Source organism: Uranotaenia lowii, chromosome 3 (assembly GCF_029784155.1).
Source record: "Uranotaenia lowii strain MFRU-FL chromosome 3, ASM2978415v1, whole genome shotgun sequence".
In the NCBI taxonomy this organism is placed as follows: domain Eukaryota; kingdom Metazoa; phylum Arthropoda; class Insecta; order Diptera; family Culicidae; genus Uranotaenia; species Uranotaenia lowii.
The window spans coordinates 52373490-52397827 of NC_073693.1; the positions used below are offsets into that span (position 1 = coordinate 52373490).

Here is a 24338-nt window from a genome sequence, read left to right on the forward strand (position 1 = left end):
GCCGTTCTTATTGCCATTAGTGCGACGTTCATAATTGATAGTGATTTGTTTAATTGACAGGAATCTCTTCTGACTCGTTTTGGAACCACATTCCTATATCAGTTGCTTCTTCTGTTTTAGATCAGTCTGTAAAAACTTTGTCGAAGGTTTTGCATTTATCGTCCAAGTAACTGATCCTAATGGATCTATATGATCATTCATTGTATTTTTATTGTTTTTCTAATTATAACCAGGTATGTGATTGCAGATTTTTGGGATGCTTCTATTTGTATTTTGACATCAGATCTTCAATTCCCAAAACGGCATCCGAGCAAGAGGAGCTACGAACCAAAATTTTGTACATGCATCGTGAACATCCAAACTAAACGCACGCAGAAATAGCAAAATCGTCGAATGTGGCCAAATCAATTGTCACCAAAGTAGTAAAACTGTCCTGTGTCCTGAAGAAACATGACTTGTCTGTGCTGTTTTGGCCGGATTTGGTAATCTGCCATTATGGGAAAAGTCCATGAAGTGGTATGCCGCTAACAACATTCAGGTTGCGCTCAAGGATAAGAACCCTCCCAACACACCATAACTTCGCTCAGTAAAAAAAATATTGGACGATAGTTAAGCAGCACCTTAAGAGGACCCAAAAAAATCGTAGCAACGATAAGCAGTTCAAAGCAAACTAGCGTTCGGTGGTGAAGAAAGTGTATAAGATGACTGTACAAAATCTGATGGCAGGCACGCGACTGGATCGACCGGAATCTTAACTGAGTATTTTTCCTTCTTTTGTACATATTTAACTTCAGAAAGAAAGATACTTTGATTTTTTAATGAACAAATACTCGATTTACACGCAATTTAGTTTGAACACTTTTTGATTCAAACGCCCCTAATATACGGGCATTTAATTGTGTATGGATCTTCCAATTCCCCAGCAAAGCTTCTCACTATTTACCTAAAAAATTCCGAGACTATCCGAAGCCAGGCTATTGATGTGATTTCAGAAGGTGGCACTGGAATCGAGTTCCTTCTCGTAAAGGATATAACTGCACAATTTGAATTATTCAATTTCAGTTTTGCTCAGTTGCTCAGGTTTGCAGTTGAAAATCTGAAAACGCATTCATTGAAGAGTTCGGCAATCGTAATTTTTTTCCCGGGAAAACATATCTTTACATCAACGGCGTAGACCAATACGAGTGCCTCCGAAAGCGGTTCGGGTAAACTGTTCATTAACACTTTAAAAAGTAGAGGTCCCAGGTGGCTTCCTTGAGGAACTCCTGAAGATGCTCGATATGGTTCAGAACGAGAAGTAATTACCGATACGTACTGATTACTGTCCGTTAGGTAAGATTTTATCCAATTCAAAATATTTCTATTTTATTCAAATATTTCATTAATGCCTGCTACGTCGAAAGCTTTCGACATGTCAGTGTATATACAGCAGTACATTTTGTAGATTGGTCCAAAAAACTGACCTGTGCAAAATCTCAGCTCAATCGGGCTTGATTTAGGGGTGCCGCAAAGTTCCGTTTTTTTAAACCCTCGAAAATCACCAAAGGAAGGACCAAAGCCAAAAGAAATCGGAAAAATATAAATTTCAATTTTAATAAAAAATAGCCGATTTTCCAAAAAAGTTTCCGAGAGTCAACTTTTGACCAAAATGTTTTTCAAGAGAAACCGTTTAATGCTTTTCTAAGTAATTTGCCATCAAAATAAAAAAATCGAATTTTTCGATTTACTTTGGCCTTACCTTTGATGGATTTTGAGGGTCAAACAACGAAAACTTTGAGCGCTTTTAGGCAGCCATAAATCGAATCCGATCGATCTGAAAATTTTTGGATGATCATCATTATCAGTTTAAAAGAAATTTCTGTCACTTCCGTAAAAAAGAGAAATCACCAAAAAAAAACAATTCAAGTAATCGCCATCATCACATTATTCATTCAAAAATGAACTCATCTACCATCGAAGGTTTATTCTCAGTGTCTACGGAATGCAAGAGTTGCGTGCTCAACCGCTATCTTCACTGCGCTTCATGCGGAGAAAAAGAAACTTCGAACAAGGAAAAAATCGTAAAAATGAAAACACACCATCGCGGCCGCCGTGTGATGGCCATAATTGCCATCAGCGACACCGAAACCTTGAAAGCGTTCCACCGAAAGAACCAACCCGGACGCCTTTCCCCCGGGATCCGGAAAGCGTGTGGCTTTTCGAAGAACAAGAAGGCAGGGCAACATGTGTTCCTTGAAAGGATTTCCATAATGGCTGCTCCTCGGTCGGTCTTTTTTCCAAATGCCAAGGCGCCTGACCGTGTTGAGTTGTGGAAAATCCGGGGTTTGGCACAAGTAAACATCAATCAGGTTTCCGGAACTAATTAATTGGAAGGTTAGTCCGTCGTTCGTCCATAGAAAGTAAGAACCTTGGCCGAGGCTTTGGTTGGGTTTGGTTTGGTTTAGTTGATGGAGCTGTAAATTTCTGCCGAGTATTTTCGTTGCGGTTATCAATATTTTACGACACGCCGGATTTTCGGGGAAAAGATACGTTCTACTACCTACTAGGTTTACTCATAGAATTAGGAGAACGAAGGAGCGAAAATCGAAAGCCAACGGGGAAAATCCTCCCCGTAAGCCGAGTAGGTATAGGAAAAGCGATTTTATATTTATCCCCAAAAATAATCTTCAATCGAGCGCATGATAGCGCAACATTTCGGACATGATATCGCACAATTTATTTGCCCGGCGCTAGGTTCGTTTTTTTTCCTTTTCTCGGTTGGATTTTCCTTTCCTTGCGAGTTTTCACCTGTAAATACACCATCAGCCGGACCGGATATTATTCGCCTAGGGGACAGAAAAAAAGGCTAAGGAAAAAAGACACACACTCACTTCTCGGACCGTACTTTTTCACGATGGGAATCGTAATTTGTCATGTAACGGGTCGCTTTCGGACTGAATAAGAAAGATAGAAAGTAAAAAAAAAACATCCCACGCAGGAAATGAAAATGGAACGAATGTTTCGATACATTTGCTAGCATACGGTCGACCGTTTCGAAGCTCGTTTTTCTCATGTTTCTGAGAACGCTAGGCTAATTTATACAACAGATAACCGCAATAAAATGCATGTTAATTAAAAAGAATCAATTACAGTGACCTTGACGCGTTAATTGGTTTCGTGGATGAAAAATTGATTACAATATCATAGTGCAGTACCCCGAAAAAACATGAATTATTTCTTGTTGGATTGAATTCTAAGTAAAACGCATAAAGAGGGGTTTCCAGCAACGAATTTTTACATACAAGTAAGACTACGCTATTCGGAAAAAAATAATAAAATCCTAAATTTAATATTACAGACACGAATGCCATATCAATGGTAAATGTCTTTAATAAAAATAATAATAATAATAATAAATTTAAGATTCTTTAATCATACTAAGAACTCTGATTTCGTAACAAGGATTGAACGTTTTCAGTCAAACTCAGGGTGACCACAACTTTTTTCATTTTTAAATTCCCAATTTTTTCCCGGTCATAATTTCAATGTTTTCCAGGTTATGATTTTGTAGTATCATCAACATATTGAAAACTTAAAAAAAAATTAATTGATTTTGTTGTTTATTCACGCATATTAATAAACATTTAGATTAGAGTTGACAAATTCGAGTCATTTTGGGGGTTTGAATCACATTAAAGGGTGATACGGTCAAAATTTGGTCAATATCAACTTGACGTATTTCTTTCAATTTTGCATTTAAAAAACCTGAACACCCCTCATTTCAAAGGTGTGTGTGTGTGTGTTTAGAATGTTGCTCCTATTTTGATTTTGGAATTCACTCTTCAGTTGTCAAAATGCCGTCCAAGGAAAAAGAGCAGCGTATCAAAATTTTACTCGCGCATCGCGAAAATCCGAGCTACTTGCACGCAAAGCTGGCAAAATCGCTAAAAGTCGCCAAATCAACCGTTACAAATGTAATTAAAGTGTTTGGGGAACGTTTGTCGACAGCCAGGAAGTCTGGATCGAGGGGAAATCGAAAACCGGAAGCCGCTGAGAAGACAAAGAGAGTTGCCGGTAGTTTCAAGCGAAACCCTAACATTTCTCTCCGAGATGCCGCAAATAAGCTGGTTGTATCGTCTACAACCGTGCATCGAGCCAAAAAACGAGCCGGACTATCGACTTACAAGAAGGTAGTGACTCCAAATCGCGATGATAAACAAAATACGACGGCCAAAGCGCGAACCCGGAGGTTTTACACGACGATGCTGACGAAGTTTGACTGGGTGGTAATGGACGACGAAACCTACGTCAAAGCCGACTTTAAGCAGCTTCCGGGACAGGAGTTTTATACGGCAAAAGGAAGGGGAAAGGTAGCAGATATTTTCAAGCACATGAAACTGTCAAAGTACGCGAAGAAATATCTGGTTTGGCAAGCCATCTGTAAATGTGGCTTGAAAAGCAGCAGGATCACCTTCTGATTCAGCCGGTACTAACAAAACGACCCAAGTAACCATAAGAACTAAAACATAGCCCTTAATCAACACTATATTCCCATATATAACTCTGTAATAATGCTTGTTTTGCACTATATGCGTATATAATGCAGATTTAATGCTAAAAAGGCGAAATAGCGGGCTGATTAAATGCTATCACAACATAGCCTTTAATAAGCATTACAAATGCTGAATTAGAGCACCATCAAAACGTCATTTTTCGCAAGCCGTATAAAAGCATTAACAATGCATACTTAGAACACATTTTATTTATTTAATTATTATTCTTTAAAAAATTAAAATGAACAAAAATTAAAAAAAAAAAAATTATTATCTACAACATCAATCAATCTGCTGAATGAAGGATTATGCCTGCTTAATGAATTCTTCTATGAAATAAGAAGTGATTATAATTGAATTATAGATTACATTACATAGATACAATTTGAGTCTCGAACCGAGGATCCCGCATTAGTCTTTATCTTTCTTTGCGCCTTTACCATTTCGACCACTCTTGATGCTGATAAGGTGGGTGAAAAAACCCGTACTTCAAGTACTGTTCGGGTCACACCACTCTTAATGCTTGTTAACTTTATAAAGTAGCTCTATATGTGCATATAGTGCTATCATTAGTGCTAATTTTCTTTATTGCTTCTATGCATTAATAATGCTTATATAAAACTGAAAAGCATCATGAATGTTGATATAATGCCAACTTGCATTAGAAATGTTGATTTCCTGCTAATTTGCTTTAGAAATGTTGATGTAATGCTGATTGAGGGTTTTGGCTTAATGCTTATGGTTACTTGGGGAGATCTGTAAAGGCTTACGGTAATCAGCTTTCTCGTTTCGTGCTGCTGTGCAACGAAACTTTCGGTTTCTATACAATGGACAGTTTTTTTCGTCAGTATGTGTCACTCAAAAACTTTAGCTGGTCAAAGTTCCGTAACACTCGTAAATGGTCGGGAACTGTGGAGATAGCCAACTGTCCGGAAAAGAGCCCCGTCGTCTGGACCTTTGGGACCACAATGCAGTCAAACCATCGCACGAGCTGCTTGCTGTCTTCGACCACTGCATTACGCCTCATGAAGCTCTTCCAACCTTCGGGTGAGTTTATTGTGTATTTACTATCTCATTTATTGTTGCATAAATTGTATATTATTTTTTAGCCTACGAGTAAAATTCAATTCGAAGAGGCATTCATCTTCCTTAATTGGCCGGTGGGTTCGGAAGATATCAAATTCTGAATGGTCATTTGATGACACATGACATCTCTTACCCCGCGAAACATATTCTAAACACACCCCCCGGAGCTCCGTCGAAAAAATAGTCCCGTGCCAACATCTGGCTTTTAAAGCCGCCCGGATTTATTACAAAGTCGCATCGTTAGGAGTTTGTAAGAGGTGAGTAGCTAGTTGTAAGGATTTTTTTAAACTTAAATTGTGGCAAAAATATGTACAGTGAGATATTTGAGCCCCAATCTTAGGTCTTAGGCCGATGACAGTGAATGCGATGCGAAGCAGTGAATGTGGATCAACGCGGTAAACCAATTTTAATGGAAATCTCTTTTTTTTCGGGCATTTCATTCCGTTATTCATCCCTAACTATAAATATGTAGGCAAATCATGTTAACAGTGTCAACGCTCGAGCCATTTTGCATCGCATCGTTCTCAGTATGTCATCGGATTCAGACTTTAAAGTTCCTGAATCAGACTGATAACAACAGTTTTTATTTTTGATGATTTATCAATGAAATCATTCTTGAGGGCTCTTTAAGGGGGGGGGTAGGGTCTAACACTTTCAAAAAATCGATTTTTTTATTTTTTTATTTTCTTATTGTAAAACATTTCAAGAATGTTGTGTCAAATTTTCAAGTCAATTGAAGCAAAACTGTAGAAGTTATAGGCCTTTATCTCCTCCTATCTAATACTGCAAGAAAGCAAGAGCAGAAACTTCAAACGCGTTTTTCTCGAAAGCACTTTTTTAAAGTCCGTGGACATCGTCATTTGAAAACTACTTATCCGATTCTTTTCAAATTTGGAACATATTTTCTACATATAAAATACCAGACCCCAACGTTTTTCTTTTTCGATTTTTTCAATTTGGGGAGATTTTACAGGTGAAAAATGGCGGATTTTTAAGTGAAAAATCGTAGTTTTTACTTCAAACAGCCACAAAAATTTCATAAAAATATTTTTAAGTTAAATAAAAACGTTGGGGTCCAGAAAAATATCTATTAAAAATATTTTGCTCTGATTTTTTGACTTCAGATGATTCTGTGCTGAGATACAGTGTCCACCGCAAATCCTGTTTTCTAAAAGGCATCCTCGAAAGTGCTTCGTCACCGGCTCGATTTTCAATATTTTTCTACGAAAAAATTACTAAATGTTCTTTTAACAATGCTTTGTATAATGCAAAAAATTTGAATACATTTGTTTAAACGATAGCTCTAGAAAAAAATCGTGAAAATTGTGTTTTTTTATACCCGTTAGACCTTACCCCCCCCTTAAAACAAACCAGTGATCATCTAAACTGCCTTATTTTTAGAGTTACTGTGTAGTAAGGTCAGTAATGTAGATCCTCCGTAATATAAAGTTCTATGGAATAGATATCATGATTGAATAATGTCAAGTAAATTTTCGATAAATATGATTTATGCTAAATTGCTCTAAATATTTGAAGGTCATTGTGATTGCTAAAGTAAATCAATATGTTTTAAAACTATGGGGGGCTAGTTTTTTTTATTTTGATTTAGGAAAAAATTGGTAAATGATAAAATTTTGATAAAACGCCTAAAAGTTGATCTCTCGACCAAAAGTTAATGCCTGTAGGTATAAATTTTATGGATATTTAAATTACCTTTTTATGAAATAAACACCTTCAAGATTCCGATTGTTGCTAAAGGTGTTCAATGAATCACTCATTCTATTGGATTTTCGTTTAAATGTTTATGCAAAAAACCGAATCATTGCAGACTAATTTAGTCTAGAAGTCTCTGAAATTGCGAAAATATGAAACGATTACAAATCCTTCGAGGTTTGGCTCTTTCAAGTGAGGCAAACCGATAGGGTACACTTTAATAATTCAAAGGTGAGTTAAGCAAAGTTCTATCTTTGAATGTCTCCAACTTCGAGAAATATTCACTTAGCTACCAACGGCTCTTGCTTAAATGATAAAATCTTTTACCATTTTCAGACTGCAGTCACAAGCAAGGAATATACTTCGGAATACCTGATGGAAAACGAGGGCGCATTTTACTGGCCTAAAATTAATGTAAATTTCGACGAACATAAAAGTGACGAAAGATTGTTATACCTTGAATTGAAATTCGATTCAAGTCAATGAGGTTACATCCGGTAAGAAAGAGAATTATTTTATAATGGATACATTTTAAGCATGTCACTTCAAATCTTTACAGTAAACCAAAACCTACAGGAATTCAAATTCGACGAAAGTGCAAATGGTCGCGTCATTGTTTAATTGGAATTTTCGTGGGAACCTGATGGCACGAATAACTCGAGTACTTAACTCAAACGAGGGTTTACTACTGTTCGATCTGCAGGAAATGAAATGGTTCACTTAAGAAAACTTTCAGCCATCATCGCATCAACATATATGTTGGAAATTACTGTGTATAAAACTGATAGATAACAATAGATAACAATAAGTAAGTAACAAAAAGTACCAAATGCGTCAAGCAATAATTTGCTCTACAGGATTGTTAGACGAGATAAGCGCTGCTCTATAAAAATTTTCTGTATGATTTTTTTTTTAAAATTTTATTTATATATTTTTTGGTAACGCTTAAGATCTAGAATGATTTTTACTTCTGTAGGCAATGATTCAGTCGAATATAGAAGTTTGGTTTTGGTTTGCAAAACCGGACTGGTGGTAAAGTTATTAACGACAGATCAGCACAGTGTTTAACAATATTTTTCAATTAACATTTAAATTATGCTTTGAATTCATCATTAGAACCGATTTTAAGTTTAAATTCAGTTGGAATATTTCCATTCAAACTATGTTTTACGAACATATGTCTTAAACGCCTGAATTTACACTTGAATACAGATAGTGATGTCAAGGTAAATAGTTTAACATTATCAGTTGAAAATGTGAGACATTTCCGATTCATGTGAAATGTGTGATCGTATAAAATCAGGTGAATTCTTAGATATAACATTTTTTTATTTGTCAGGCGTTTAGTAATATACATAATAAGAAGTTACAGAAATTGGAAATAATTTTAGCAATTTTTTTTTTCAGGGATTTTTATCCTATTGGATGATTCATCCTATTCATAATTTTAGCAAAATATCTTAAAACCATTTACATTCGTTGCCATAGTGTTGACATAGTGTAATATAAATTTAGCGAATATGTTAATGCTAAGTTCCACAATTCCAGTAATGTCATTTGAACGACACACACATACAGAAACATGTGCAAACACAGAATTAGTTTCGGATTATAGGAATTCAGTTAACAGGAGAATATAAAAAAAAATTACAACATGAAACAAATATAGGTACCTACCATGAACTAAAAACTACAAATTTTAATCTATATATATAAAAATGGATTTCTGTCTGTCTGTCTGTCTGTCTGTCTGTTCCCTATAGACTTGGAAACTACTGAACCGATTTGCGTGAAACTTGGCAGGTGAGGGTATTGAAGGCAGGGGAAGGTTCCTATTGTGGTTTGAGACCCCTCCCTCTCTCATGAAGGGAGGGAGGGGCCTCCCAAACAAAAGACAATTTTTTGCATAACTCGAGAACCAATCAAGCAGATGGTATCAAAATTGGCATGGGGTGGTATTTGGGAACGAGAAATATTTCTATGAATTTGAGATACCCCTCCCTCCTCTCAGTGGGCTGATAGCATGGGGGAGGGGGGCTACCTTACAATTTTTCATATAACTTGAGAACTAATCAAGATATTGAAACCAAATTCGGCATGGGAAGGTATTTGGATACGAAAAATATTTCAATGATTATTTGAGACCCCTCCCTCTTTCCAGTAGAAAGAGAGAGAGGGCCTCTTTCATATTTTTTTACATAATTCAAAAACTAATAAACCAAATGGAACCAAATGTGTCATGGGAGGGTATTTAGATAAGAAAAATATTTCTATGATTATTTGAGACCCCTTCCTCTTTCCAGTAGGGAGATATAAAGGAGCGGGGGGGGGGGGGGCTCTTTTATAGTTTTTTACATAACTCGAAAACTAATTAAGCAAATAGAACCAAACTTGGCATGGGCGGGTATTTGGGAACGTGACATGTTCTAATGATTGTTTCAGACCCCATCCTTTTCCAGCGGGGAGAAAGAAAAGAGGGAGAGGAGTTTCATACAATTTTGACTGCATAACTCAAAAACTACAATAGCAAATGGAACCTTATTTGGCACGGAACGATATTTGGGTACGAGAAATGCCTCTATGAATATTTGGTATCCCTCACTTCTTCCAAGAGATGGATGAAAAGGGGGAGGAGAGGTCTCCCTTACAATTTTCAGTATAACTGGAGAGCTGATCGACCAAATTGAACCTTATTTGATATGTGAGGGTATTTGGATACGAGAAATGTTTCTATTATAAATTCAACTTTTTTTTTACAAAATTCGAAAAATGGACAAAACTTAACATGGAAAATCATGTTGGTATGATTCTATGAGTATCTGACACACCATCCTCCTTTCAGTGAGTAGGTACATGGGAGCGGGGAGGTGAGCCCAATACAATTTTGTTAGCAAAAGTTCTCAATTTATGCTAACGAAGCCAACAAATGGAAAGGTACTTGGTTAGGAGATATGTTTCTACGATTGTTATAGACCAATACGCTTTACAGTGTAGAGAGGGGAAGAAAGGAGGAGGCTCCATATAAATTTGATTGTAAAGCCTCAAAACTCATCAACCATTGGAACTATATTTGATATAAGAGGATTTTTGGGAACAAAAAAAATGGGTATGATTATTAATGATCACGATCACCATTCAGCAGGGGGTAAAGGGAAGGACAGGAGCGGGGGCCCTCTTATCAGTTTTTTAGCATAAATCCAGAACATATCAAGCAAAAATAACCATATTTTATAAGTTAGATTACTTGCGAACAATTTATTTGAGACTCTCCTTTTTTAGGGCGAAGCTTAAGGAAACAGATTAAAATTATCAGATCTTCAACACTAATCTAAAGATCAAGATTCAGAATATAAGTTTAAGTTATCTTTGTGTTGCAATTCGAAACTCCAGCTACAGCTCTCATTTTATAGCGGTTGCTTATGAATTATGTCATAATTTGATTTAAAACAATGCCAACAAAACAATATTTTTTTAAATAATTTCTGAAAACATTATTTGATTTTGAAAGGTGTAGCAAAGCACACCGGGTCAGCTAGTATTTTAATAAAACTAACTTTCAATGGGATCAGCGTTTATGTTTTGCTACATCGAAGATGACATTTCCACACTGATGCTTTCAAGAAAAGTTTGAATAAGATTAAAGAGCATTTCCATACACATTCCACAACAAAATTATACCACCCTTCGTGAGAGAATTATATGGTAGGAGCATGCTTTTCTCATAGACTAAATTTTTACATTTCTTTTTATAGATTTTCACAAAAATAAATTTTCATTGACATAAGTTTTGGTAAATTTTCACTGTTAACAAAATACTGGTAATTAAACGTTATTTTAGTTTCAAATTAAAAAAAATTATAGAAAATTCTAGTACTTTTCCGATAATTTGAAACTAAACTAGCGTTTAATTACCAGTATTTTTACTAACAGTGGAAATTCACTAAAATGTATGTCCACAAAAATCTATTTCTCCAAAAATTTCTGAAAACCAATGTAATTTTTGCAACGATCTAAATTTATGTCGAAACAGATGGTTTACTTATGTGCGTCCAATTGGATATAAATTTACATCATCTATGATGTAATATTATGTCGAATATGTCATTAAACTTTAGTCTTAGAATTTGTGGCTTCATGCGTTTCTGTCTTTCACTGCTGTAATTTTAGGTCAAAAGTGATGCTTCAATTATGTGCATCAAATTTGACATAAATTTACACCAAAAAATTAATAGTGTGTAGATAAGCATATTAAAGAAATGTATTTAATAAAATACAACACTTTGTTTTGTGAATAACTTTTGAATGCATGGATGGACATTGATCAAGGTTATAATTAACCTATCTAGTAATAGAATGAAAACATGTCAAAAATTTGGTGAAAATTTGGTAAGTAGTTTTAGAAATAGGGTCCAATACAGAAACTGACTTATAAGCTGGCCTAACTTAACTTCTAAAAGATAAAAAGTTACCCACCGGAAAAATAAACAAAATATGGTGGTCAAATTGTGCGCAAAATATTTGACCCGCTAGGATAACCAGTTTATAAGCACCTGGAAGGTTTCCAGCAAAAAAAATATTTCAACAAGTCTCGCCTTGATGTTCCGGAGATAAACAAGGAATCGCGTTTTTTTTCTCCTTCCGTGGAAATTTTGATGTTTGTTAATTTTTCTAGTGTAAATTATTGAAAAATCTTGGCAACAAAACTTTTATCAGATAGCCCGAATACGTGTTGTATTGTGATTTCTTTGGATAAAAAGAATCGCTTGCAAATTATTTCAGCTGACAACAATTTTCATGAATCTTTTACTTCACCTTGCGTTGTACGTTCTTGAATGATTTAAATGATTTAGTAGATATACTATCAAGTCACCATTTACCGCCCAAAATCACCCTTTTGTGTGTATTTCGAAAAAACTGGAATTTTTTCTCCAAAAATAAGACCTGTTTTCTGTGTCGGCATCGTTGTTCGACCATTTTACTGAAAAATCATCACTTAATTATGCTAACTATAGCCAGAAATAAAATATTTGGTTTTTCGTTTCCGGTCAAATTATTGAATTCGACGCCTGTTAGCGAACTAAGCATAACTGTGCTCCTAGGGAAAAAGGGGTTTTGTTTACTAAATAGTACCTATTTGTCCTACAATCGACTTGAAATGATAGTTTGATTTTTGTAGAAAAGATTTGCATCGGAAATTTTTTGATTTTTTCAATAGTTGTTGTTTTTCGAAGTGTTTAGTGATGGGCGGTAATTGGTGTATAAAAAAAGTGTGGGTTCCTAATAACCGGTCACGACCAATTTCTTTGTTTTTAACGCATGTATTGTGTCAAAAGTGTAAATTGTAAGCAGCATTTAGTTTGATTACGTTAGAAAATGATGTTTTATCGCTAAAAGTAACCGATTACTTGAGGCTGTTTGCCGGGAATCATCATTTTGTCAGTCAACGCACTTTGTTAAAATTTGTACAAAATTTGCGGGAAAGATTTCACAAAATGTATTCTCTGAAGATCCAAAATATGGTTTTGACAGCTCGTTACATGGACAATATTAAAAAGAACATATTCCGTGTTGTTAGATAGTTTTTCCTTAAGAAAACATTATCGATAACCGAAAAAGTCGAGTGGGCGGTAATAGGGCCAGTTGAACACCTCAACGTTTGGTTAATTATTTTCAAAAGCGTACATTTTTCGCATTCCACTAATTTTTTTATTTAAAGTAGAGCAGTTTTGAGATGTATTGGAAAAGAAAGCGTATAAAAATCTGCCGTCGTTTTTTTATAACACATGTTTGAAGTTGAAAAACCGCTTAACTGGGCGGTAGATGGTGACATGATGGTATTTTGTTTTACGTTTCCGTTAGCGACCATTGATAAGTTTGTTTGTTTGGATTTTTCCTGAGAATCAAATGTGAGTCATTGTTGTGAAATTATTGCAAGGCCCAAAACGTAAAAAGGTATAAATAGTGAGAGTTTTCGGTGTCCGGTCGAATCTGGTCCTACAATGTCCACGTAATAGCAGACAATTTTTTCCACGTATACAAAATCAAGAAGGACTGACTCTTTCATGAGATGGACATTTTAAAACAAACACGACACTGTAGTCATCACTTTTTTTTTATTCAGGCTGTTGGAAAGCGAATTAATGATAAACGATATATCTTCTATCCTAAGTTTTTTGGAGTTGAGCAGACAAAAAACTCAATTTTTCTTTCACAAAAAGTCCATCGAATTTTTTTTCAAATTAATTTTTTATTCGAAAAAATGCAGAATAAATATTTTCCAATTCGTTTTCACTGGATGATGATCATTATGATGATGATGATGGATTCATGATCGTTAAAATAATCAAAAAAAAAAATATATCCTATATTTTTATATAACGTATAGCTTCTAACTCCAGTTTTTTTGGACACTTAGTGAAAAATTAATGACCATTTCGTAGCTAACCTACAGTCATTTTATTGAAATAAGTTTTTTTTTAGGCTTCTAATAACGGACAACTGAAGTGTTATATATTGTCTAAAAAACATATTTGAGTTATATTACGGGGTTCCTAACTATAAAATTTGTACAAACAAGAGAAATATAGCGGTTTCAGCCAGGAGTGTCAAATTGACACTCCAGGTACTTTTGAGAGTAAACATTTCTGCGAAGGATTAGAGTTTATAAAATTTTCAAGATACCAAATCCAAAAATAACTAAAATTGTAACAAATTTTAAAATTTAAACATAGTAATTTATACAAAATTAAAAAAAAGACAGTCATCTAAATTAAGAGCTCTGGAACATTTTGTACAATTTTTAAAGCAAGAAGCAAAATTTTCGGATATATATGAAAAGTATCGATATTTTGATTGCAACTTACTATCTGCTTCAGTGAGCGTTTTCGATTGATGAATTTGTATCTCTAATATGTAGTGTGAGCCTACTTGGTTGAATAATTCTACTGAATCAAAGCAATCGAAAGATTCCCTTTAATTCAACCACAGTAAAAGAAAAGTTCAGGTATTACGATAATAGCTTACCATAAGGTTGCCAGATTGCCCGGTTTTATCCGGGTTTGCCCGGTTATTTAATGCTAAATTTGAGAACAGTCCGGCCCGGCCCTGCCCGGTTGCCCGGATTCCATTGAAAAATGCCCGGATTTTTCCCGGATTTATTCACTTTATTTGGCAAATGAAACAAAAAAAAAAACAACAAACAGCTAAAAAACGAAATTTTTTGAGCAAGTTTTATAAAAATAATCATGAAAGGTTTTTTGGAAGCCTAAAATACGGTTCAAAATCTATCGATGAGTTTTAGTAAAAAAATGTTTTTTTTTTTAATTTTTTTTCTGGATTTTTGTTGAGGAATTTCTGAGTTTTGACAAAATCAGCCCGGATATTACCCGGATTTATGGTCGTCAATTTGAAATCGAATGCCCGGATTTTGCCAGGTTTTTATATAAAAATTGCCCGGTTTGTCCGGCCCGGATACGTGCTGAAAAAATTCTGGCAACCTTAGCTTACCATCTTCTTCTGTAAGTGGGGGGGTGAATCTTTCGATTGCTTTGATTTAGTAGAATTATTCAATAGACTGAGTCGATTTGGGGTCATTTTTGAATTTCTCAAACCCTGGGGTCTCAAAAGCTTCGTTTTGGTCCAAAACTCATCCATGATTTTTTGCAGAATTTTTAAGTAACGTTTACATGAGTAAATTTGAACTTTTAGGTTTGTATGGGAAAATTGAATATTTTGTACTGAAAAATCAACATCATTTTTGTTTCTTCTGTGGAACCGAGCCTGCTAAGGCGGCATCCATAAATTACGTAACGCAAAAAATGCACTTTTTTGACCCCCTCCCCCCCGTATGTCACAAATTGTCACGCTTGGACATACCCCCCTATGAAAATTACGTAACGCTGATAATTACCCCCCCCCCCATCTTTTCATGTTTTTGAATAATAGTTTTCGATGGTAAGAAAAGATTTTAATATAAAATTTATTAACGTTCTTCGAAACGGAATTAATATCTATCCAAATCGCTTCTTAGTACTCATTGATGATAACTATCTGATAAAATAAAATGATTGTCTTATTACTAGTTGTTCTGTGCTTGATCTACCTAGTTTAATTTATTTTGTTCAAGGAGCAAAATAAATTAAACAATTATGTAAAATACACCCCACTAAGTAATATTCGTCGGAACAACCAAAATTGCATTTTTTAAATTAATTGAGAAAAAAATAGTAAAATTTCCGTCTTAAAGTTGAATAGAGTTCTTGGGGGTAAATGTTTATATCTAATATTCGGTTTTCTAGCGATTATTTCTTGGATATTCAATACACAGTTTAAGGAGTCTATCTAAGAATCATTAAAAAAGGGAAGGTTACATGCCAGTTTAATCATGTTGAAGCTTACAAATTTTAAGCTGATTCTGGTGGACTTATCATTCTGCAAAAATTGCATGACATCATAATAGCTGCGATGAAACTAAAATTTTTAAGGAAAAAATCGTTACGTAACGATGAGCACACCTCCCCCCCTCCCCTATGTCACAATTCGTAACGCTCGAGCTTACTCCCTCCCCCCCCTAGGAGCGTTACGTAATTAATGGATGCCCCCTAATGGTTTTTGTGCCAATTTATAAAATTCCGAAGGGAAATTTTCCGCTGAACAACTTTGTTGAATATCATAACTTCGTATCTTTTTAGACAAAAAAGTTATTAGCTATTTAACAGGTGTATGTCTTTTTGTATTGATAAATCATGAATTCAATTGACACCACTGCTTGTGCCCCTCGAAGTATGGCATGAAAAGTGGTCTTGCAATACTTCGCTAGGCACCCAGCAGTGGTGTCAATTGAATTTCTTGCTTATCAATGCCAAAAGACATACACCTGGTAAAGAGCTAATAACTTTTTTTTCTAAAAATATACAAAGTTATGATATTCGACAAAGTTTTTTTTTTTTTTGCTTAACTATTTATTGGCTTCACCTCTATTACATAACCGGCCAAGTGTTGTAAAAAAAATGTTTTTTAAAGATCTATGTTACATGTTATAATCAAATCAGCTATCACTTTATATAATTCAAAATCTTTGTGTTTCAGAATAATTTCTAAATCCGGAATAATACGTTTATCAATCAAGCTTCTCCAAAGTGGTCTACGATGAGTTTCATATTGACTGCATAGAAAAATAATGTGGTTTGGATCTGCTAAACCTTCACCACACGTACACGTTGCATCTGCGATTATTTGATTCCGAGCCAGATGAGCAGGAACTCGAGAATGGTTAGTGATGAGCTTGGACAGGATAACAATTTGCCTTCTATTCATGTTCGCCGTGTAGAACCATGGTTGTAAAGTTACACGAGAGCAAATTCCGAAGCAAAAACGGCCCTTATTCGCTGTATTCCAAGAATTTTGCCAAGATTGAAGTACCATTTGACGAGCCGGAAAAGCGATGTCGAAAGTTGTGAATTCGTAGTCTCCTGAAGATCCATTGATGCAAGCTGACTTGGCCTCCTGATCAGCTAATTCATTGATTGGTATACCTCGGTGAGATGGTACCCATACCAGATGAACCTGTGAACCCAGCATTTCGATTTGGCTTATGGTATATTTAATTTCGTACCAAGCTACAGGGTTTGAAGGCTTAATACTTTTTGCTTGAAGACTCGAAAGGCAGCTTAGACTGTCTGATAGAATGACAAATACTCCATTTGGCGAAGAACTAAGAATAGCTTTGACTGCTTCTCTGATAGCTAGTAATTCCGCCATGTAAATCGACGCTGACACCGGAATTTTTATGCTGGCAATTCGGTCACCAGATTGATTAACTACCGCATAACCAGTTGAGGTGATATCCTTAGAGCCATCAGTCCCAAGATGGTTTGCGTTGCTGTACGTGTCCTCGAGGTATCTGGTTACTACCTCTGCAGTGGATCCCTCACGATCTTCCGCTAGTATGTTGCGAACCGCAGTATCAACTGAAATATATTTTTTGCGAACTTCTGGACCAAATAAGAAGCACGGAAGGTTGCGAAGAATTTTGATTGGGAAGAATTCGTTGTATTTTTTAATTGCTCGATGGAGACCGTTGGTTTCAATTCCACAGCTCAAAACGGGTGTTACATATTGCTGATTCCAGCTTTCCAAAGACGCTCTCCTATTCACAAACCGCATAGTCATCATCTCTCGTCTGTTTCGTAAAGGCATCAGTCCAGCTACAACTTCAAGGGAACCAGTGTGAGTTGTTTTAGTGGATCCCAAACAAGTTCGAATGGCAGCCCATTGGATTCTGTCCAGAACCAGTGCGTCTTTTTGAGTGATATCGGTCATAAAAATACAACCATAATCTAGTATCGAGCGGATGCAGGTCTTTAGGATACATATCATGGATGTTGGGTGTGCTCCCCAATATTGCCCAGATATGCTGCGCAAAAAGTTTAAATATGGTGTAACCCGTTTCTTAGTTTGTTGGATGTGGTAAGACCATGTCAAATTTCTTGTAAAATGCATCCCAAGTAATTTCAAAGATCTGACATATTCTACTATGTTTCCATCAACTCTGACGTCAGGTGGTGGATCTGGTTGATTTTTAGAAAAAAGAAGGCATTTACATTTTGTAGGAGATAGATCTAAACCCAAACTTTTGATTTGGGAAGCAAATATGTCAACTGCTGTCTGGAGTCTTTCGCAGCTTCGATCAAGCAGTTTGCCTCGTACAGCGAGAGTTGTGTCATCGGCGTAATTAATTTTAATTACTCCGGCAGGAACAGCTTGTATTGCGCGACTGATCACGACGTTAAAGCAAATTGGGCTTAGTGGAGAACCTTGGGGCAAGCCTTTCCACGTTGTCCGTGAGATAGTTTGAGAGTCCGTGTACGCATGAAGGATCCGTTCTTCAAACAGATGAAAAATACTACTTACAATGCATTCGGGAATCGCCATTGCTCTAAGTTCGCTGATTAGAACATCTATTTCCACATTGTCGTACGCACTCTTTATATCTAAGCTGCATAAGACAACATGTTCCCTTTTCGTTAAAGCTTCCGAAGCATTGTTTACCAGCGGAAGAAGAGCATCCATCGTGCCTCGACCCTTTCGAAAACCATTGATTTCGTCTGGGAATAACAGGTTACTTTCAATATAGTGCTCCAGCCTTTCCTTGATAATCAATTCATAGATTTTCCTAAAACAAGATGCTAGTGCTATAGGACGAATTGCATTCACTGAGGTTGGCTGTTGTCCTGATTTTGGAATAGCTACGATTTTGAATGTTTTCCAGATAGTGGGAACCCTACCAGTGTTGAAAATGTGGTTGTATATCAGTAGGAGTTGACGCGCAGCTACCAAAGGTAAGTTTGCAATCACGGAATACGGAACACCGTCTACACCAGGACTCGAGTCTTTTCCAGACTTCAAAACGGCCTTCATGTCATTCATAGTGATGTTGGAGATTGATGGATCACAGCATAGACATCTTAAAAATATTGGCGTTGATTTTTTGGCGGCTGAAGGTGCCAATTTTTCCATGAGCTGGTTTATAACATTCTCGGGTATACATTGGTTGCTGTTCGAGTTACTGCGACCAGTAAATTTTCTGGCCATTCTCCAAAGCGTGGTTAAAGTCGTGGTACTATCACAGGAGTCACAAAATGTTTTCCAACTTTTCGACTTCTTTGCTTTCACCATCGTTCTGAAGTCACGTTCAGCTTTCGCGTACACTTCATACGCGTCGGCTGAAAGCTCCCGTTTCCATGTACGGAATGCATTCCTCGTCGCACGTTTTGCTTCGGACAATTCTTCGTCCCAGTAAGGTTGCGGGATTTTGTTTTCCAACGGGGGTTTATTTTCCGGTGTCGATCTAAGAAGAGCTTGCCAAATTTTATCAAAAAAGACGTCGAATGATGGTGGTGCTGGCATATCCACCATGGAGGATTCAATAATTTCGGCAAAACACTCCCAGTTGGTTTTCCGAACGTTGATTCCATTATACGGTTTTGACGATCCTGTTGCATTCCATTGAACCAATATTGGAAAGTGATCACTTCCGTTCGGAGAGTCCAAAACATTCCAGTCAAAGCACAAACTAAGATCTGATGAAACAAGCGTGATATCGATAGCGCCCCACGACCTGTTAACATCATACCTAGTTGGCTGACCGTTGTTCAGAACTACAAGATTCGCAGCTTCAATTGCCTGGTACAAACGATGACCACGGGTGTTCTCGCTTTCACCTCCCCAGAGATGATGTTTGGCATTAAAATCACCTCCTATGATACAAGGTTTTGGGACCGATCGCAAAAATTGTTCCAGTTGTTCAGCTGTGACGTCAGATTGTGGGTGAATGTAAACGGATACGACTGTGATAGTTCCTATGCTACTGCGGAACTGACAAGCAACATGGTGCAATTCACGATGTGACGGTATTTCATCATATGCAAGCGGTTGAAAGTCAGATCGAACTGCAAGTGCAACGCCCATTGCATTTCTTCTGACATCTTTTCGAAAAACGGTATGATGCGGGATATTAAAGTGCAAAGAGTTATCGAGATGCGTTTCACTAAGTAATATTACATTACTTTCGTGGGTGTTAATTAGATGTATTAGTGTTGGGCGTTTACTAATCAAGCCTCTGCAGTTCCATTGTAAACAACGGAGCGGTGTTATGTTCGATGTATTATTGCTCTACGTGGCAGTTATCATAAACGCAATTCCCCCAAAAAACTGCGTATTTTTTCGTTCAAAATAGCGCCTATTTTCGGGAGAACCATATCTTGAATTTTGGATATTTGTTCCACATCTGCTTCGTCGATTTGCATAGCCTTTACCACGACTTCGATGACTTCTTCGGATTCGATGTTTGATTGGATCGATTCGCAAACCCCTTCCGAAATATTTACCTCGAGTTGGGGAAGCTCCTCGTCCGAATCATTTCCTAAGCGGCGTTTACTCGGCGGACCATTAACGTGTTGAGTGGTTTGGCAAGAAACATCAATCGTTGGTTTGGGTAGTGTTGTGAGTGGAGCAGAATTTGATTCTTGGATTTGAGAGTTGTTTGTTGTTGTTGGTGTTGCACAAAACCAATCAATCTTTCCTTGTGAGAAAGTGTTTTCGCGTTCTTTATCGTTTTTCTTTTTTTGTAGGATCTTGGGGCATGACTTGAAATCGTTTGCCCGATGCGGGCCTAGACAATTAACACAACGCGGGGAGGCTGTAGAGCATTCGTGTGTGTTATCTTCTTCTTCTTCCACTGTGCTCAAGCAACTGTTGCATCGTCGAGAGCTTTTACACGTTTTCTTGTCGTGTCCTAAACGCCAACAATTTCCGCATTGGCGCACTGGGTAAACATATTGTTTAACCGGATATAGGACTCGATTCACTTCTACATGTTGCGGCAGGATTTTACCTGCAAATGTTAATATTACCGTACCCAAGGCAATATCGGTTCCGTCGTCCAATTTTTTCACAATACGACGAAATTGCACTATATCCGGGTTACCAGATTGAAACAATTTGCACTTGTCGTACACTTTCGCAGTCTTCAGTTCCTCATCTGTAACCTCAGGTTCGATGTAGTCGACAAAGTTGTTCAGCGGAAAATTTCCTGTAAGAAATTTATAAATTGGCACAAAAACCATTAGCAAGCTTGGTTCCACAGAGGAAACAAAAATGATGTTGATTTTTCTTTTTTTTTTTTTTGTATGGGTTTATGAGCTACCTGGCTGACCCGGAAAGGAAAAACAGATCGGGGGACAGAAGAGGAAAATTTACATGAGAGTAGAATAGCAGAGTAGGATAGCAGCAGCAGAGCCCGAGGGTTCTGAAGCACCAGTTGAGGGAAGCGTTAAGATAGTGCTCGACGGACTGGGACAATTGGGTCCTACATGAGCTTCGAGTTAACCCAACCTCCAATTCAACCGAGCAGTAACAGTATGGTAGCAAAAGTTATCATATGCCAACGCCTCGATATCATTGTCAGAAGGGTTCACTATCTTACCGTAGTTGAGTTGTCCCTACCTGTCACCTAACCTTACTCGATGCAATAACTTTGAATTTATTATCGTTTTAGATTGACTAAAATAACATATTTTTCGAATTCAGAACAAAACATCTAGATAAGAAGCAATCTCTCAATGCAGCAATTAATAGAATTTCGCTAAACACAAATAATAATTGTACCAAATATTTTGGAAATTAAAAAATAATATAGAGATACAATTATGAATTGCATGTTCAATATCTTTTGTACTATCATTGACTTATCAAAATAACAGGATCTAAACCATAATGCAAATTGCGATGCTGTTCTTCTAAAACCTCATTGCTAATTTTGAACAACTTAACCCCGATATTATTTTCCTGGACGAGTAGGTTCTTGTTTATCAAAATCATACCTTCTATATTCTACATCCTTATTTGAATTTCAAACCTAATCAAGCTATAAGATTGAACTACAATAAAAAAGTATTAAAACTAGAAAGAACTATGCTGTTCTTCTAAAATCTCGAACATTTACAACTTCACAGAACAACTTTCCTCAATATGTTTCGGATGAAATAAATTACACTCCTATTTATAAATCTCCAATATTATTTTGCTGGACTATCATCTATCTTTTACTTCATTATTTGACTTTCACACCTAACCAAAAAATAGACAATTCTATCAAAAAGTATTCAAACGAAAAGGAATTTTTTTGACAGAAAACTATCTAAACAGCACCTTGATCCAATAAGCCTCTAGTTCTTGTAAAATGCTTGATTTAAGAATAAGCCTTCGAAATTCATAAACCGCAAATGCACACTTACTAGAGCATTGGGGAGAAGGAAACTATTACTTTACCTTGCCTAGTAGCACATTGAACATTGAATACCTGCCAATTGTTAACATCCTCATCCAACTAATTCTTGTACAATTAAATTGCCTACCTAATTTTGGCAGTTATCATTCATTTACAATACTGTCTATTCTAATCTAACTTGCGCATGGTGGAAAAGTGGAAATATCAACATTAAGACCACTAATTGTGATATTTCCACTGCGCAATGCTGTTGTTGTCCAACGGAAGGGAGGGCAAGTGTTTCAACTCCCATTCACCTTATCAACATGGATCATCAAAGAAAAAGTATACGATATTGGATCACCTTTTAATTTATTTTCTATGATCTCATATCGAATCAGGCTACGTGCAACCGCCCTCTCAGGTTTATGTTAGTTTAGAGTCTGTTTCCAAACCGTTAACTTCCATAAACACAGTAATGCACGCCGTCGCCGTGACCGATTACAGCCTAGGGTACGGCTGATGTTGATTTTTCAGTACAAAATATTCAATTTTCCCATACAAACCTAAAAGTTCAAATTTACTCAAGAAAACGTTACTTAAAAATTCTGCAAAAAATCATAGATGAGTTTTGGGCCAAAACGAAGCTTTTAAGACCCCAGGGTTTGAGAAATTCAAAAATGACCCCAAATCGACTCAGTCTATTATTCAACCAAGCAGGCTCACAACACATATAAGAGTAAAACTGGTAAAACATGGATTATTTTCAGAGTTGGCAAAATTTTGATTTTTTTTTATCAGAAAATTGAAATGGGGAAATAGCAAAATATTTTAAAGTCTCTCAAAATGTTAACTTTGAAGTTTTTTCAAAAATTCTTAATACATTTTCTAGATGGTTTGAATGTAAAATAGCTGTCAAATTCAAGTAACAAAACAGTATATTAATTAGTTTTCTATTAGTTGAAAATTTATAAAATCATTAAAAAATAACGAGAATCAAATTTCATAAATAGAAGAAAAAAATGATATTTTGACGGATTGTTTTTAAAGCTTCATAACGATCGACTGACAAAATGATGCTCAGGCAAAAGAATGTTAGTCATTTCTATGACTTGGTTGTTTATGAACAGTGGACAGCATTATTATGAGGAAATGATGGTGTCTGTTTTAACAACTGGATACATTTTCGTTTCTGTTAATTGTCTGAAGAGACGAAAAATATAGAAGAAACGGAGCCTGTGTTGCTTAATTTCGAAATATGCTTTACTTTGACTACCATTAGTCGAACACGGTTAATCAGGTTACAGTCAAATTGTATTTTCTGGAACCTAATTATAATTTTGTAGCGATAGGCTGGTGTTAAATTAAAAAAGAACAATTACAATTACAATGACATTTGTATGTGGGCTCATTATGAAAGGATACTGCTATTAAAATGTGGGGGACCATTTACGAAATATTAGTAGGTATAAGTTGTGTAGATATTGTTAGTTTTGTTTACCAATTTTTTTATTACAACAATAAAAGATGTCATTGCTGGAATTTCTAAATCCTAAAGATAAATATTTAGAAACACGTGCTTAACCCACCCACTCCCCCGGGTGCATTTTCGATAATCCAGTTGGAAATTCCCCTCTCGATTATTGTAATCTCTTTGACCTACCTTAAAGAAAACTGGGTTCTTCACATACGCAGCATCCATGAAGATAGGAAAAAAAATCTCACTTCACTCCCACAACGCGCGAAGAAAGGCAAAAAACAAACCCCCCAACCACTGACGGCACTGGCAAAAAAAAATCCAACTAGAAAAAATCACTTGCTTCTGTTTGTCCTTGTAGGAATCGCGAACGGCGGAAAAAAGAACGGAACGCGACCCACCACTATTTTCCACCCAAATTTTCTTTACGCATCGAAGAAACAGGATTTCGTAGCTCACTTGTCGCCATCTTTGGCCTAAACACTCAATAATAATTGAAACTGGTGCAATTACTAGGAATGCACGCCACACGAGAGCCTCACACCATAAGCCAATAAAATATGGAACCGTACCGATTGTATAGAAATTTCGATTTTAGGAAGTCGAATCCCGAAATTTTCAACAGGCACCTTCGCACGAAATGAAATTACCAAACTGAGAAAATTCTCTTATGCGACGCACGGCAGAAAGGGACGGCCTTATGATGTGCGATTGCACAATGCCGCCCGGTGAACTCATCCTTCGTACTAAAGCGGGCCAGCAT

At 36.4% G+C, this 24338-nt stretch overlaps 1 protein-coding gene across 2 annotated transcripts in view; it reads right to left on the minus strand.

Moving 5' to 3' along the window:
- Positions 1-24239, minus strand: part of LOC129751565 (protein encore) — a 219403-nt gene extending 195164 nt beyond the window's left edge. Inside the window, exon 1 of one of the 2 annotated variants that reach the window (XM_055747150.1) lies at positions 23762-24239. Coding sequence is in view for 1 of the 2 variants with exons in the window: in XM_055747152.1 (XP_055603127.1) it covers positions 23762-23800 (39 nt within the window). In the remaining variant the exon portion in view is untranslated. The remainder of the gene's footprint in view (positions 1-23761) is intronic. The other variant, XM_055747152.1, reaches the window with a different exon arrangement.
- Positions 24240-24338: the final 99 nt, after the last annotated feature.